At 36.0% G+C, this 15,923-nt stretch overlaps 1 protein-coding gene and 1 long non-coding RNA gene across 2 annotated transcripts in view; both read right to left on the reverse strand.

The window, feature by feature from the left end:
* Nucleotides 1–13,402, reverse strand: part of LOC134797053 (uncharacterized) — a 40,293-nt gene extending 26,891 nt beyond the window's left edge. Inside the window, exon 1 of the mRNA XM_063769274.1 lies at nucleotides 13,295–13,402. Coding sequence (XP_063625344.1) covers nucleotides 13,295–13,375 — 81 coding nt within the window. The 5' untranslated portion in view covers nucleotides 13,376–13,402. The remainder of the gene's footprint in view (nucleotides 1–13,294) is intronic.
* On the reverse strand, nucleotides 1,737–9,643 carry LOC134796852 (uncharacterized). The gene is made up of 3 exons (XR_010145011.1): nucleotides 9,475–9,643; nucleotides 9,078–9,267; nucleotides 1,737–1,956 (listed from the first exon to the last, which is right to left on the reverse strand). It is a non-coding gene; the product is annotated as an uncharacterized LOC134796852 (long non-coding RNA).
* Nucleotides 13,403–15,923: the final 2,521 nt, after the last annotated feature.

The following is a 15,923-nucleotide window of genomic DNA, read 5'->3' on the forward strand; positions in this document are numbered from 1 at the left end:
ATATTCTGCCAGGACCAAAACCCAGGAATAACTTAACTAGTGACAAAATTTAAACTATAGTGACACTTAAATGTGTGCACATAGTTGTGGCGTAGAAATGTCAGTGTGGTTAGCATGTAAGTAGTGTCAAATGGGATTTAGAGAAAATTATAATTACTAAGACTAACCGATCGCATTAAGAATACAATACTACGTTCCATAACTGATGTAGCTGAAACTGCCGCCAAGCACAAATGGGATTGGGCAGGACACGTCAGCCGTATGTTGAATGATCTTGGGTCAAAACAGCCACCCGTTAGACTAAATTCTGACTGTTTATCTCCCATTCGTCGGCACCGATTAGTGTATCCCGCTAACGCGTATTTGTGCTCACGTTACGGTCAAGATCGTATCAAAACAAGGTAAACCCGATACCAACTTGTTAATACAGAATAGGCACCCGGTACAAAACAATTGCTTTTATATTATTGTATTAAGGAATTCCCAATCTTTAGAACAGAGGAACGGTTTACGTCTTAAGAATCCGGGAACTACCGAATTGCGAATAAAACACAATATTTTGTTTATCTCTGGTATGTTTATTTTGTAGTAGTGATTCATCATAAGTTTCTATGAGTAAGAAGGAGAAAAGAATAATAAATCCTAGGTACCATATGTACTAGACAGTCAATAAACATCAATGTATTTTATATTAATCCAGTAACTTTGTCGAATTTTGTAACCTGGCTTTTTTGCGTCAAATCCGGTAGTTCTGATTTTTTGCAGACTTGTTTATGATGTTGGCCCAATGAATAATCCAAGTTTGTGACTTGGATTATTTATTGGGCCAATCATTACTGTATCTCGGAAAATATTAGGTCATTACCTATGAAATTGGCGTTTTGTTCGGAGAATTTCAACGAAACACGAATTTCCATACAATTAATTTTGCGGATATTTTTTTGATGGCTAATTCAAACCAAACAAAATTTTTCCAGTAATTTTTGACACCTTTAAGGTATGTTTTCAATATCTCCATTTCTTGAAAATTGGTACCATTAGAAAAATATAAGTAATTTTAATACTCGAACCGACAGCACATGAAAAGACCTATTTTCAAGGCTTAATTCTGAACACTTAACAATAAAAAATAACAATTAATTGTATGTAAAATCGTTGTTTATTGAGTGCACTGTAGTTTTATTGTAATTGTGTATGTACTTTTGTAAAAAAAAAAAAACTAGGATCAGACTTATATCTATGAACAAAAACGCCAATTTCATAGGTAAGGACCTAATATTAGATGTACAGAGACAATTCTAGTGTCTTATTGTAGCAAATTTAGTCTACTTTAAAACTAGTACTTTAGGGTTATAATCGCCCAAATCTAAAAAAGATTGCGGTTTATTCGATTTTTGACAAAGTTGCGTTCGGCGCTCAAGGTCACAAACTTGGATTATTCATTGGGCCAACATCATAAACAAGCCTGCAAAAAATCAGAACTACCGGATTTGACGCAAACGCAAAATGTATAATTTTACTGTATTATATACTTACACCTATTTGAAAGCTTTTGAATTAAACGGATGATTATATATTAGATGTTATTCCTACCTAGGTACCAAACTAAATTAGTATTAGAACTAAATTAGAACTAATAATGAAATAATAAAAGTTATCAATTTAATATAATTATATTCTATTTTATACTTCTGGCTACAATATTTGAATTACGATAGACAAATCATTTACATCTAACGATTTACACTATCCAGTCGCTGACGCCTTATTTCTCGTTCGTGCAAATGTCTTGCACGGTTTGTTTCTTGTCTGTGCACTGGTTTGTGTCAGATACGTTGTGAACTGTGCACAGCGGCTCTTCTGAGGCTGCGTGATTCGTGAACTGCATTTCTAGCGTCTGGTTCTCTAGCTTTCCAATTTCGCTACGTATCAGCAAGATTATGTAAACTTGTATAACTGAAAACAATAAGAATTTTTTTTCACGAGAATCAATTTTATTCATTGACGAAGTTAGTCTAGCAAATTTTTAGGGAATTTCGTTTGCTAATAGCTTTACGATAATAATCTCGGTGTTTTTAACACGCTTATTAACTTGTTACTAAATAACAATACATATAATAAAAGTAACAAGTTCGTTTTAAACGATGTACTTCTAATAGTCGATATATAGAACTGGGATAGTTACTTGAGATGCCCCGAATAGTGAATTTGGCCGAATACCGAATACCGAATATTCGGCCCCACTCTCGGCCGAATACCGAATATTCAGCGACCGAATATTCGGCATGACGTGCGAACATTTTGAGTCACAATTATATGAAAACTGTTCGCCAACAAAGCACAACGTTTGCTAAGATATATTTTTATGTTGAACAGAATTAATGAAAGTACCTAGATAAAGTCAAACAAATATGCAATGCAAGTAAAAAAAAACCATGATAGAAATAAAATATTTTGTAATCAACAAATGCTCAAAAACGTGCCTTCGTACTTTCCAAGAATACATTTTAAATATTAAATATAGGTACTTAGTTTTTGGTTATTTTTTTGTGTAAAATTTCTTTTTAGGTAGGTGCAACAGATGTTCGGAGTCGGCCGAATAGTAGGCAACAAACGGCCGAATACCGAATATTCGGCAAAGTGGCCGAATAGGCCGAATACCGAATAGTTGCCGAATATTCGTGGCATCTCTAGTTAGTACTGTAATCTGTGTGGCTACCACCCATCTACCACCGCACAAGTTTGGCACTGACATAAACGCTGCATAAACGCTATCGAGAACGTAAATTACTTTCTATGCATCTCGTTCGTACTCGCATATTAGTGCGAGCGAGATGTATAGAAAGTAAATTACTTAGACGGTAGCGTATATGTCAGTTTTGACACTCTCAGTGACTCATGGTGCGGGTATATGATGACAACACAATACTTTGGTACATACTAGAGTTAGTCCAAGAAAAGTCAGCAGCTGCAGCTGTTATTTATGTCATAATTTCATAGAAGTTTGACGTTTAAAATAACACATGCACTGCGTGGGCTATTCAAAATCGCTGCAGACTTTTCTTGGTCTAACTCTAGCAAACTTCTCGAGTTTGGGCCCATATTATTCGTTTTGACAAATCCTTAGGGGCGGTAAGTAACTACGGTTGCCAACAACACATTTAAATACAAATACTTCAATGTTAAGGTGCAGTGGGTTCAGAAAACGAAGTTTTTAAAAAGCCGTAGCTCTTTTTTGGTTCACAATACGGCTGCCATACATTCAATTAGCAATCTTGAGGGCTTTTCCTAGTGACTTCCGCGATTCGAATCCTAAGTTTTTGACTTTTGCTCGATAGAAAACGATCACGAACATAGGTCTAAAACGGACTTTAAACATTCGTAACAATTTGTGCACAAAAGATAAAAATATGAAAACTGCTTCTAATAACGCGCAATTTTATGCTTGAGCGAATTCCGCGATTACTTTTTTTTTATTTTAACATTAAATAAATAAGTTCAAAAACATGATATCAGCGGTCCCGTGCACGCAACTTCTTTGATCAGATGCCCGCTGGGCTTGAACGAAGGCGGTCCTATCGCGGGGCGCACTAAACTGACAGTTGTGTTTTGCAATTATTTTGACATTAAATCATATACGTATACGAAAAAGTATACCAGTAGACAAATTGTATTTACAAAAATAGGGTAAATTAATTATCATCACATAGAGCTCGAGTCTCATCTTAAATTTGATTTGTTGTTGTTTACGGGGGATAATTATTGAAAAACGCAGTAAACTATCTTAAAACAATACGGTTCTAAAATCATTTAAGTAATTTGCTCCTTGAAACCCCGCTTAAAATGAAAAAAGTTTGAAGACCCATACTTACTGATTGGAGTTAATTTTCATTATGCTGGTATTACCTAATATTGCGTAATTTTAAAAACGTACCCATGTGACTTCTGTACGTCAACGTCAATGAACTGATTGTGATGACAATTTTGTGATCTTGTATTTATGTTAGAGAACTTTTGATCTTCAAATATTACCTATTAATACGGAACGATATGTAAATATTTCGTGTGCTACTTGAAAATCTTGAATCGGTACACCTATTTTGTTGCTGTGAGGTCCGCCCAGATATATAATGCGGTTACGTGCTGTTCTGCAAACCTTCATGAAATCAAGAATAAATAAACGACTATGGTCAAGCCTCATAGACCGGGAGATAGTGACACATTTTACTGGGTCATTTGTACCAGTATGGCGGTTCGTCAGGGGTCTAAGCATGTAATGAAGGAAAGAAAATGCTATGACCATAGCGCTGGTACCGGCGGCCCAATCGCGTGGGCGTTAGTCGAACGTGTCGGATAAAATACGAGTGTCGAACGATTTGTACCACAAAAATCCTCGTATTATTCGATAGTCCATAAAAAAGAAGTAGGCGGTAGCGTAATGCCATACTTCTCCGGTGTGACTTACAGCCCGCCATACTGAGGCGAACACGTTAATTAAAAAAAAACAATTCAACCATTTGTACCAAGCTAATTTTTGCACAGGTGATCATCGTCGAGCAGCCATTCATGGACATCACCATGCCATACTTTTCGGATGGTTCCAAATGCCCGCCATACCGCCGCAAGGAAGTTAATTTTTTTTTTTTTTGCTAAACGATTTGTACCAGTATTGCATTTAAATTTTTGGAGAGTATTTGATAAAATGTGACCGTTATTATAATTGCCATACTTATAGTAGGGGGATAAAGTGCTGCCATACTTGAAAAACTTATTTAATCGACACGTTTCAAAAATACGACTATGTATACGTAAAATAATTTTTTACAGCATGGCATCATCATATTCTGTTTGTTTGGATACAATTGTACCTAAAAAAATATATTTCAGATTATAACTACGGGGCGGACGACTGTGAGACTTAAGCCAAGACTTAAAACAAAAAACAATTTTTTGACGATTTGTACCAGTATGGCATTTGGATTTTTGGAAATTATATGATGCAATGTGACCATTATTATATTTGCCATACTTCTAATAGGGGGAAAAAGGGGCACCATACTTGAAATAAAAAAAAAATATTGTACACATTTGCCACCTCCTACAGGTATGGCATTATGAGATTTCCATTTATGATCACACAGAAAGTGTTGAAAAAAAAATTCAAGATGGTACAAATCGTTTAGCAATAAAAAAAAATTAACTCCCTTGCGGCGGTATGGCGGGCATTTGGAACCATCCGAAAAGTATGGCATGGTGATGTCCATGAATGGCTGCTCGACGATGATCACCTGTGCAAAAATTAGCTTGGTACAAATGGTTGAATTGTTTTTTTTTAATTAACGTGTTCGCCTCAGTATGGCGGGCTGTAAGTCACACCGGAGAAGTATGGCATTACGCTACCGCCTACTTCTTTTTTATGGACTATCGAATAATACGAGGATTTTTGTGGTACAAATCGTTCGACACTCGTATTTTATCCGACACGTTCGACTAACGCCCACGCGATTGGGCCGCCGGTACCAGCGCTATGGTCATAGCATTTTCTTTCCTTCATTACATGCTTAGACCCCTGACGAACCGCCATACTGGTACAAATGACCCAGTAAAATGTGTCACTATCTCCCGGTCTATCAGTCCTAGTGAGTTTTTGCGGCTCGTGAGGCCGAGATATACTTGCCTACGAGGCTTACAGACCAATACCGTTGCGGACTGGTTTTCTGTGATTGTCTATGTATCGGTTGTTATCCAAATTTACTATAAAATAAAACAAAGTTTCTAGTTCAATTATATTCTGTGCATATTTTATTTTATTTTTTATTATTATTATGAGTAGGATCTAGTGTTATTTGGCTGCAGATTTCTGTAAGGTTGAGCTCTGCTCTAGATCTGGAATGACATCCGCTGTGCTGTGTCCTACCACACAAAGCGAGATGTAATTCACAGTGCCCATACCTCTCTTTTGGACGTAGTTCAAGGACCAGAGGAATGTCCATATATCTTCGTTCAGTATTTTCGTACTAAATAACTACACAGATTCAGATTCTGAACATATAACCGTAAGTTTACCAAAAATTTGGCGTAGCTGTACAGTCAGATGCAGAGAAAAACAATCCGCCAAAATTAAATTTCCACCCTGCCAGGACTTTATTTATTGATGAAGATAACGATATGTTTGCAAAAATGTAGTGATGAACATAGGTGGACAGTAATTTTGGATGCGTAGGGGAGAGCGGGGAGAAACGCAACACTTTGTAAGATTCATTAAAATTACTAATTATTAGAAACAGATTTAATGAAATGAGTTGAATAATCATTGGTAATCTATAATTTAATAAATTTAAAGGTAACGTGATTGATAGTTGACCTTTGTAAATAGAAGGTAGTTGGAAGAAAGAATAAAAGACGACTGGCATGGCGGTTAACGGGCATTCGGTTACGGGCAGAGGTGAAGGGAGGACGATTGTGAAGTAAGGTGATTGGAGATTGAACTGTAACGGAATATTGTGATCAGGAAATATATTGCTGTTATGGAAGAAGGAATTTTTATTACAACTTTGTACTTTGACCTTAGTTTCTGGCTAACCGTTATTATTTTGATGAAATTAATGTAGTCATATATAACTTCATTGCATGTTCTGTACATTAACATCTTGATGAACCTTATAATTGTGTATTTTGTATGTAAGTACCAGAGTGACTAAAAAATCGTCTTTTGTTACTCATGACCCCGTTGGCGTGCAGAAAGTAACACGTGTGGGTCAAAAGTAACAAGATACAGTGGGCTGTAATTAATATAATATGATAGGTATATCAAATCAAAAAGTACTAATTAAATATGTAAATTATTATTGATCACACACTTTAATATTTGCATTTTAACTACATAAACATTAGCATTTTAAGAAAATAAATCAATATTAAGTCCTCGTTAGAAATTGTTTTTATTTCAAGTGATGAGATCAATTATTCTGTTATAAACATGTTTTCTACTCAGATAATTCAGGGTCAGAGTTTTTTCACTCACAAATATGGCATACATCGTTTAAATCATCATTGACGCATTAAGCATGTGACACCATATTAGATTCAATAGGTATATATTGTATGGGATGTAAATGTTACTTTTGTACCTATACGGCTTTGTTACTTTTGTACCCGACCGCATTTTTCTGAAAACATGAAAGATATCTTTGAAACGGAACGTGCTCGAGAAAATAAATTGCAATCAATCTAATTAATAATCAATATCCCTTCGGGTGGCAGGGCCTCCGGTTGAAGGGTAGGAGAAATGGCGCGGCCATTTTTTTAAATATGCCCCTGCGTGGCAGAGGGCGGGAGCCGGACACTTCCCTAATTGGCGGCGAACCGGGAGACGGTTCCGTCATAACAAGCCCGTGAGTGGCAGAGACCGTCTCCCGGCCTCTGTGCGACATCGTATTTCGCGCCTAAAATAAAACCGTTAAAACTATGCCTTGCTTGCTCACTCTTGCAAGATGCATTCGTCAATAAACAAGGATGGTATTCCTTAACGGTCGAATTCCCGCGTAAAATAAAGTTTGTTAGAACTGTGTGAATCATATTAAATGTATTGTTTTGTCATAAAAACTGCTTTTTCTACAGTCAATTGTTTTATTTCCTAATTATACGTATTTTTATACATGAAAGTAGAAAAAAATTGGTAATAATATGAGATTTGATCAAGTCCAGCATAATTCACGTAAAATAGAATGTAATTCATTGGTATACAATCAAATAAACCACTTTATGCTGAATTCAATAATACATAGTTAATATATATCATTCATACATATTTTTTGAGAAACGGTCATATTTCTAACACGCGCCAAATTCGCGATGACCATCCTGGAGGCCCCGCCACTTGACGTATATTTTTCCAAAATGGCCGCGCCACTCAACCTCAACCCACCGTTAAATCTGAGGCGCCGCCATTCAACGGCTTGTTATGTCTGTCCGTCTCCCGGCTCCCCGCCACTTACCGTAGAGACCGGGAGCCGGACAATGCCACTCTAGGGGATATGCAAATATTCAGAAAATGTATGTATTTTAATACAACGTAAACATCAAATAACTAAAAGCCAAACGTACTTTTGATTCGAAAAATCACGTTGCGTCCTCTCACACAACCTAATAGCACGTGGCGCCCGTTTCGACTGAATGCAAGTGAAGGGGGCGCCACTGTCTATTACCTAATAGCAGCGGAGTGGTGTTTTGACTATTAGATACCCTACAGAGCAATAGTTACTTTCCTTTCCACCCGCCGTTACGTTTGTCCCCGCTCTCCCCTACATTTCACTTGAAAAAGCATGCAAAATTTTCTTATTAGCTGGGTACTACAACTAAATATAAGGTAAGTAAGTTATATAATAATAACATCATCGGAATACACATATGATTTCAATGAAATTGTCATTGAATTGATTTTGCGCCTTATCGAAAGCCCTATTGAATAGAGTAGTACCTAAATAACGTTTTTCATCTGACGACTTCTGTATTTATTCGGTTTATTTAGTACGCGTATCTAATGAATTCGATTTTAGTTAATTTACATTTAAATACGTCACATGTGACATGAACAGACAAGGAGAGTAAGATAAAATATATTGTTTCTCTTCCTTCTTTCAATGGAACTTTTTTAGAGTTTCTCTTCCTCAAAGGAGGCTAGTGGTTAACACGAAACTTAAAATACTCTCATTTGCATCTTAAAAAAAAAACAGGATGGGTCACTGACCTGTCCCAGTAAAGTGAGGTAGTGTGCGTGAAGTGTGCTTGTGTGTGAAATGGGGTAATTTGACAGAATCTGAAAATTTTCCTCGGGCATACCTCGCCTTAATGTAAAAAGCCTAGATAAATAACTGCCAAATACATACAAAAATAGAATGTCTTTTACGATCCAATAGATACGTTATGACTATCTATTTATTTTTAATTAGTCGATATGTTTCAACAATAATAACTGGATCTTTTGATGAAGTGTCCATTACTTACGGTTGGTCCTTAAGTTAATATTATTTAAATAAATAATCTTTAATCTTAATATTAAATACGCATGTACGTACATATAAGGCATATCCCCAGTCCAGAGCCTGTAAGCACTTCTAATATTATGTACTTGTGGTCTTCGATGTATGACCATATTTTGTGTATGAAATCGATGTCTGAATATAGTATGAAGCAGGTTCCTAATGTCAACAAACCCAAGCATACCATGTTGTACACGTAAGACACTTTCAGCAACTTAATACTTTTCTGTAAAGAAGTATAACAAAATGTTAATATAATTATTGGAAAAAATACACAATCCAATGTTGATTTATAAAATATAAACAGTGGACCTTATTACCAAAGGCATAACGTCCACCGATGTACAGAGTTAACAGTGTGGGCGGTGGTACCCAAAACGGACGATCTATGTACAATTGTCCTATAATAGGTATATAAAAAAATAATAGGTACCTTATGTCCAGCCACAATGAAGACAATATTGAACAAAATATCGATTAGTGAGCAAACACTAATAAATATATATATCACCAGATCGGGAGAAACAAATCTTGAACCAAAGTAAACCAAAAAATAAAACATTAATGATGTGTATGCTAACATCAACATGTCGAGGCCCTGTAACAATAAATAAATAAAAATAAATATATATTATAGGACATTTTTACACAAATTGACTAAGCCCCACGGTAAGCTCAAGAAGGCTTGTGTTGTGGGTACTCAGACAACGATATATATAATATATAAATACATAGAAATCAACCATGACTCAGGAACAAATATCTTTATCATCATACAAATAAATGCCCTTACCAGGATTCGAACCCGGGACCATCGGCTTCATAGGCAGGGTCACTACCCACTAGGCCAGACCGGTCGTTAAATCAAATACAACAACAACCAATCAATCGTCGTACAATATAAAAGTATTTTGTCAGCAAATATATAATATATAACCAATAAATTTTCCTACAAACATATTTCATAGAAGATAGGCTTACTAGTGTCAGCAGTTTTACTGGTTCAGGCGGAGTATGTCACTTTCTTAGGACGTCACATTCTGAGGACGTCACATTCTGAGTTCGTCACTTTCTGAGTACGTCACTTTCTGAGAACGCCACTTTCTGAGGACGTCACTTTCTGAGTTCGTCACTTTCTGAGTACGTCACTTTCTGAGAACGCCACTTTCTGAGTACGTCACTTTCTGAGTACGTCACTTTCTGAGAACGCCACTTTCTGAGTACGTCACTTTCTGAGGACGTCACTTTCTGAGAACGCCACTTTCTGAGGACGTCACTTTCTGAGTACGTCGCGTTTTTTAGCATAGATACGATTTAACAGTATAATATACCTGCACGAAAAATGTATACTGCCAGCAACCAGATTAGCTGTTCGACATACGGTCGCTTTTATATCCTACATACCAATACCAATCTCTGTTTGCCTTACGCCTGACTGGTAGAGAATTCCATTTGGCAAAACGTCCTATGTTTCGTGCAATAAAGTGAAAAATAGAGAAATAAATAATAAAAAAACAATCTAATTATGTTTAAATCATTATTTAATTCAGAATACTTAGAAACTACAAGCACCAAAACATTTAGCCACAGATTGGAGTTAGGCCGGCAACAGCTTCGATTCAATACACATAAATGTTTCGCACAGTAGGAACCATGATTTTATCATTCGCCGCTGTGATTAGCTGGTGAAGGTATCATGGCAAGCTCGCTGACACCAGTATAAAAATCAGCTCTTGCAGTTTTGGTTCAGACAATATTTCTTCTCGTGTCACCTGTGGAGAATAGGCGTCAAAGGATTTTTTCTTCATATCGGCAACGGCATATTCAGAATATATGTTCAGCCATCAATCACTTCTGCGTATGGAGTGATCCATACTCTCATAGTTCTCATGTTCTGCATATATTTAATGTAATTTATTTGTTTGTTTTCTTCCTATATAGGTTACACGATGAATTTTTAAATTAATATTACATTGTACTTTTAGCCTGACAATAAAAATCTATCATGTCGCCGATTTGATATCGCTGATTTTTTTTCTATTTAAAATCCGAAACTACAAAAAGGTTATAAAGTTTGTCAAAGGACTGTCTCATTTCAAACATAGACAGAGATAAACATACTATCTTTGTCTTACACTAGTACTAGCACCCAAAAGAAAAGGATGAGTGTAGTTTTTATTGTTCTTATTTAATGACAAATTTGTTTGACCACTTACAGTCCGTTAACTCTCAGAATGAACTTCGTTTTTCGGGTAAAATCGGACGTATTCGCGTAATAGAAAATGACAGCGTCGTACTGATTTAGTTGCAACTTGCAATCCAACACTCAAAACTATACAGGGTGGTCTATACCACGACGTCCAAATTTTTTTTAGATTCCTCAATTCAATTATAGAATATGTTAGCCGGTTTTTCGTAGCTTTCGAGTTATGAATTTTTGAACTTTTAACTTTTGTTAAGAAATTCCGGGCCGAACCAATTAATTTATTTAAAAAAACTATTGAACTTTTTTGAATGTTTCTTTTTATAACATAATCCTTTACAAACGACGCAGTTGCTTAAAAAAATCAGCATCCTCACTTGGCTGCGAGTTGGAAAAAAAGACAAAAGTCAAAGTTTTACGTTCAAGCAGGTCAAGTTTAGATTTTACCTCATTAAAAAAAAACATGCGAGTTCAACGACTTTTGGTTATTTTAGAAACTGCTAGTCCCTAAGTTTTTTTTAAAGGTAAAAAAAAGTGACAATAGTCATAATTTGACAGAGTCACCGCTCAAAGGAATCGAGGTGGAAAGTTCCCAAATTAGTAATCTGATAGCCCACGTAGTGAAGAATCTAAAAAAAAAAACAACGGGTTGCACTCCGGGAGTGCCGGCAGAAGTGAAAACTCAATGACATTGTAACAGTTTTTCGATCAGGTCACGTGTCCGTCTTACGTCTTACGAATCTTACGGTCACGTGACCTGTCGCGAGTTTAACATTTTTTCCCCATCACAAAAAGTGCACAGCACCGCTAAAGAAGTTTTCACTTAAAAATTTTGGACATCGAGGTTTGTACCAACCTGTATAGAGTAGGTAAATATTTATATTCATATTAAAATATGTGACTTTTAAGTACTGTAAAATTATTTACAAATTAAATTTAAAATTTTTGTTTTAATTTACTTTTTTATGTTAAAGTAAATTTTAATTAAAACTAGAGATTAAATAAAAACAAACACAAACTATAAAAAATATACTTACCTACAAAAAAATATGCCTGTTATTATTACCACTCTGTATAATTTCAGCGAGAAGTAGTAAATGACGGTGTGACGTTCTGCTTTCAAATTCTGATTCTATTTTATTTAGATTATGACAAAAAGTCAAATCGCAATATAGTCATCAACCAAATATTAAGCATAAAGTCATTAATTTAGGGCTTGTTTTACATTGAGACAATAGGGTATCCCTAACTTTTTGCGAGTGAGTAAGAAAGCAGAACAACAGTATCACCTTCGCGTGCTACCGCCGATACCCGATGTATCTTTCTAAAATCCGAAGGTCATTCTGAGAGTTATGGAGAGATTTATATCTACGGACTGTAGATAATATGTTGCGCAAGTTCGACCCGCGACTTCATCTGCTTGGAAATATGATGATGATGATGATATCGTAGCTATGCTAAAAAACGTGACGTACTCAGAAAGTGACGTCCTCAGAAAGTGGCGCTCTCAGAAAGTGACGTCCTCAGAAAGTGACGTACTCAGAAAGTGGCGTTCTCAGAAAGTGACGTACTCAGAAAGTGACGTACTCAGAAAGTGGCGTTCTCAGAAAGTGACATACTCAGAAAGTGGCGTTCTCAGAAAGTGACGTACTCAGAAAGTGACGAACTAAGAAAGTGACGTACTCAGAAAGTGACGAACTCAGAAAGTGACGTCCTCAGAAAGTGGCGTTCTCATAAAGTGACGTACTCAGAAAGTGACGAACTCAGAATGTGACGTCCTCAGAATGTGACGTCCTAAGAAAGTGACATACTCCGCCTGAACCGTTTTACTAGTGACAGTTGGCCAAACAAATCCTTCTACTCTTAAGTTACCCGCCAAAAGTATGGCGCCATACATTAACTAATAACGCCCATTTGGTGTAAAATTAGTTTGACCCATCAGATTTCAGGTCAGAAAGGATGTCCTACATAAGCACAACAGACACGAAACGAGCAGATTGGTATAATGACGCTTATCATAATTATAGGTATAGTTATAAAATGTACTTACCACTTTAGCATATCCCCAAGCAATCAATCCTCTTCTCAAGGGTAAGCAAAAACAACATCTTTTGAACTCAGGGGCTTCCATTTCATTAAGGTAAAGAATAATGTCACCTAAATATTAGTCAAATCATTTTATTATAAATTTCTCAAATGGAGCTTATCAAAAGACAACACAATTTTTTAATATTTAAATAAATTTGCGACAATTTAAGTAGATACCTACATCTGTTTCATAGTCGGTTTGAAATAGATCTGCGTTTGCATTTATCAAACCAGTGGGTGTTATGTAGCCATTTATTATTGCAGTATGTGGCGAGAGATAACTACAGAAATGTAATGATTACAGATGGAAAAATATAACTATCCGTTGATGATCCTGAAATAAATAAATTGTCGTCATAAATTATTGCGATGTAAACATAATGCCTTGAATGATTGGAAAAAAGATTGTACTGTAAGTCTAATCCAACTTAAAACCCATCCTTCGAAGGATTATGGATATTTTAAGGTAAATTTCAAGGAGCTGGGAGAGAGAACAGCCGGCCTAGCCAAGGTGACAATCGCTATCGCTTCGAAGACGAAACGCTTTGTATTGTATCTCTCTATTACTCTTCCATATTAGTGCGATAGTGACAGTTGCGTTTCGATCGCTACGGAGCGTTAGCGATTGGCATGTTGGCTACGTGGCCTGCACCACTATTTAGAATGACATCTGCATATGCATAACAACAAATACTAAAATACGGTCAAGCGAAAATTGGTAGAAAAAAAGTAAAACACTAAAAATTTTATGTTTGTAGGGAACCCAAAGAGAGAATTTGACACTTCTCTCTTCGCCAGTTTTTTCTTATACTTGTGGATTATTATGTGATGAATTTTACGAGCGACTTCATTAAGCCTAATCCGATTATATCCTACCCTAGCAATGCACCAAGGAGAAGTGTCCAAAGTTGCGGAATTTTCCATACGGAATGTTCTTAGAACTTAAATTTTACGAACCATAAAAATTATTCAGTCGCTGGACACCGCCGTTATCAATTATTTTAACTGACTGTCTTATTATTTACGAGTTTATTAAAATAATACTAATAGTACATTTTTTGATAATTCTCATAGGGAATGTTCTCATTGGAAATTTAATTTAAATTCTCGTGTAAGTTTCCGGAAATTCCCGAGAATGTTACTGAATTTTTGAGACTGTTCTGCAACTTGTACATTGCTACCCTACCCTACCCTATTTGGTAGCTTTTGGACTATAAACTGAAATAAATGTCATATACTAATAAAATATTTTTCTGAAATAATTTAATTTGTTCAAATACTTTTTCAAATTCTTTTGGACTACAGTTTGGTGGTTTTACAGTATAGAACCTAGTATTCTGTATATTACGAGAATGTTACAATTTATTGACCGAAGCGAAGCGAAGGTCTACGTTTTGACTAGGGCGTTTTGCTTTTGTATGTCCGGATGTTCTCCTCTACAGGTCGCAATTCTTAACCGATTCTCGTGAAATTTTGTAACCGAATTCTACGAACCGTTAAAATTTTATTGTCGAGACGGTTTTTGAAAATTTTTCAAAATGGAAAAGTTGTGATAGCTCGCGCTTATACAAATAGTCGTATCGGTATCATAAGAGTGTATTTTTTTTGAGACATGTTTACAGATTAAATGGCCAAAAATTCAGAAATTTTATTTCGCTGGTTTTGGAGGTATTAAGATATTTAGTTTTTACTTGAGAATGAGTAGCTAAATTTCGTCACCTTATGTAAGAGCTATCATGGTGTATTTTGTAAACGTTCGCTTTTTTTGTTTGCACGGAAGTCAGGGTTCGATCCCCAGTAATTACATATATGCTGGGATATAAGTTTTTGTATTTTTTTACACTTAAATTTCATATCAATTGTTGTTTTTACCCGACTACGGCAACGCAAAAGGAGGGTTATGATTTTGACCGGTATGTTTGTGGGTATGTATGTATGTATGTATGCTCATCTGTTCCCTCATAACTTCTAAAGTACTCATTGAAATTTGACAAACGACGTGTCATTCGAATCGTCTTAATCGTCCGCTGGTTATAGGCTATATGATGTCACAAAAAAATAAACACGGCGCCCTCTAGAGGTCATAAAGTCACGAACAAAAAAAATAAAAATAAGTAATGATGACGTGTTGTATATAATTTGAAAGAGCTCAATTAGCACATTTCAAATATATACATATTGTTAGTTTTTGCACCCGGCTTTGCTTGCATGCACCCGATAAAACATTAATTTATCTGGTAGGTAATTCGAACTCTCGAATCTACAATCGTTCTGGATTCTATCAATCCGCGTGTTACGCGACTACGGCGATACAAGAAGGATTTTTCAAAAGAAATTTGTTTGGCCCCTATATACATGGTGTTTTTTAATGACCTGCAATATTCCATAACGTGAATAGGTATAGAAGTCCAGATCAGCAAATTATTTTACGAGATCGGGTTTGGTCCCATGGTAAAAGTTGCTTAGTAATCTTAGTATATTCACCTCGTTAAAATTCGCAGTGGTCAGGCGAAGCATACTGAAACGTACCTTTGTGACGCACCGGACTCGGTCCAAAAGGTGACACTAAAAGGGTCAGGCGTAGCCCGATG

This window comes from Cydia splendana, chromosome 14 (genome assembly GCF_910591565.1).
Source record: "Cydia splendana chromosome 14, ilCydSple1.2, whole genome shotgun sequence".
Taxonomy (NCBI): Eukaryota; Metazoa; Arthropoda; class Insecta; order Lepidoptera; family Tortricidae; genus Cydia; species Cydia splendana.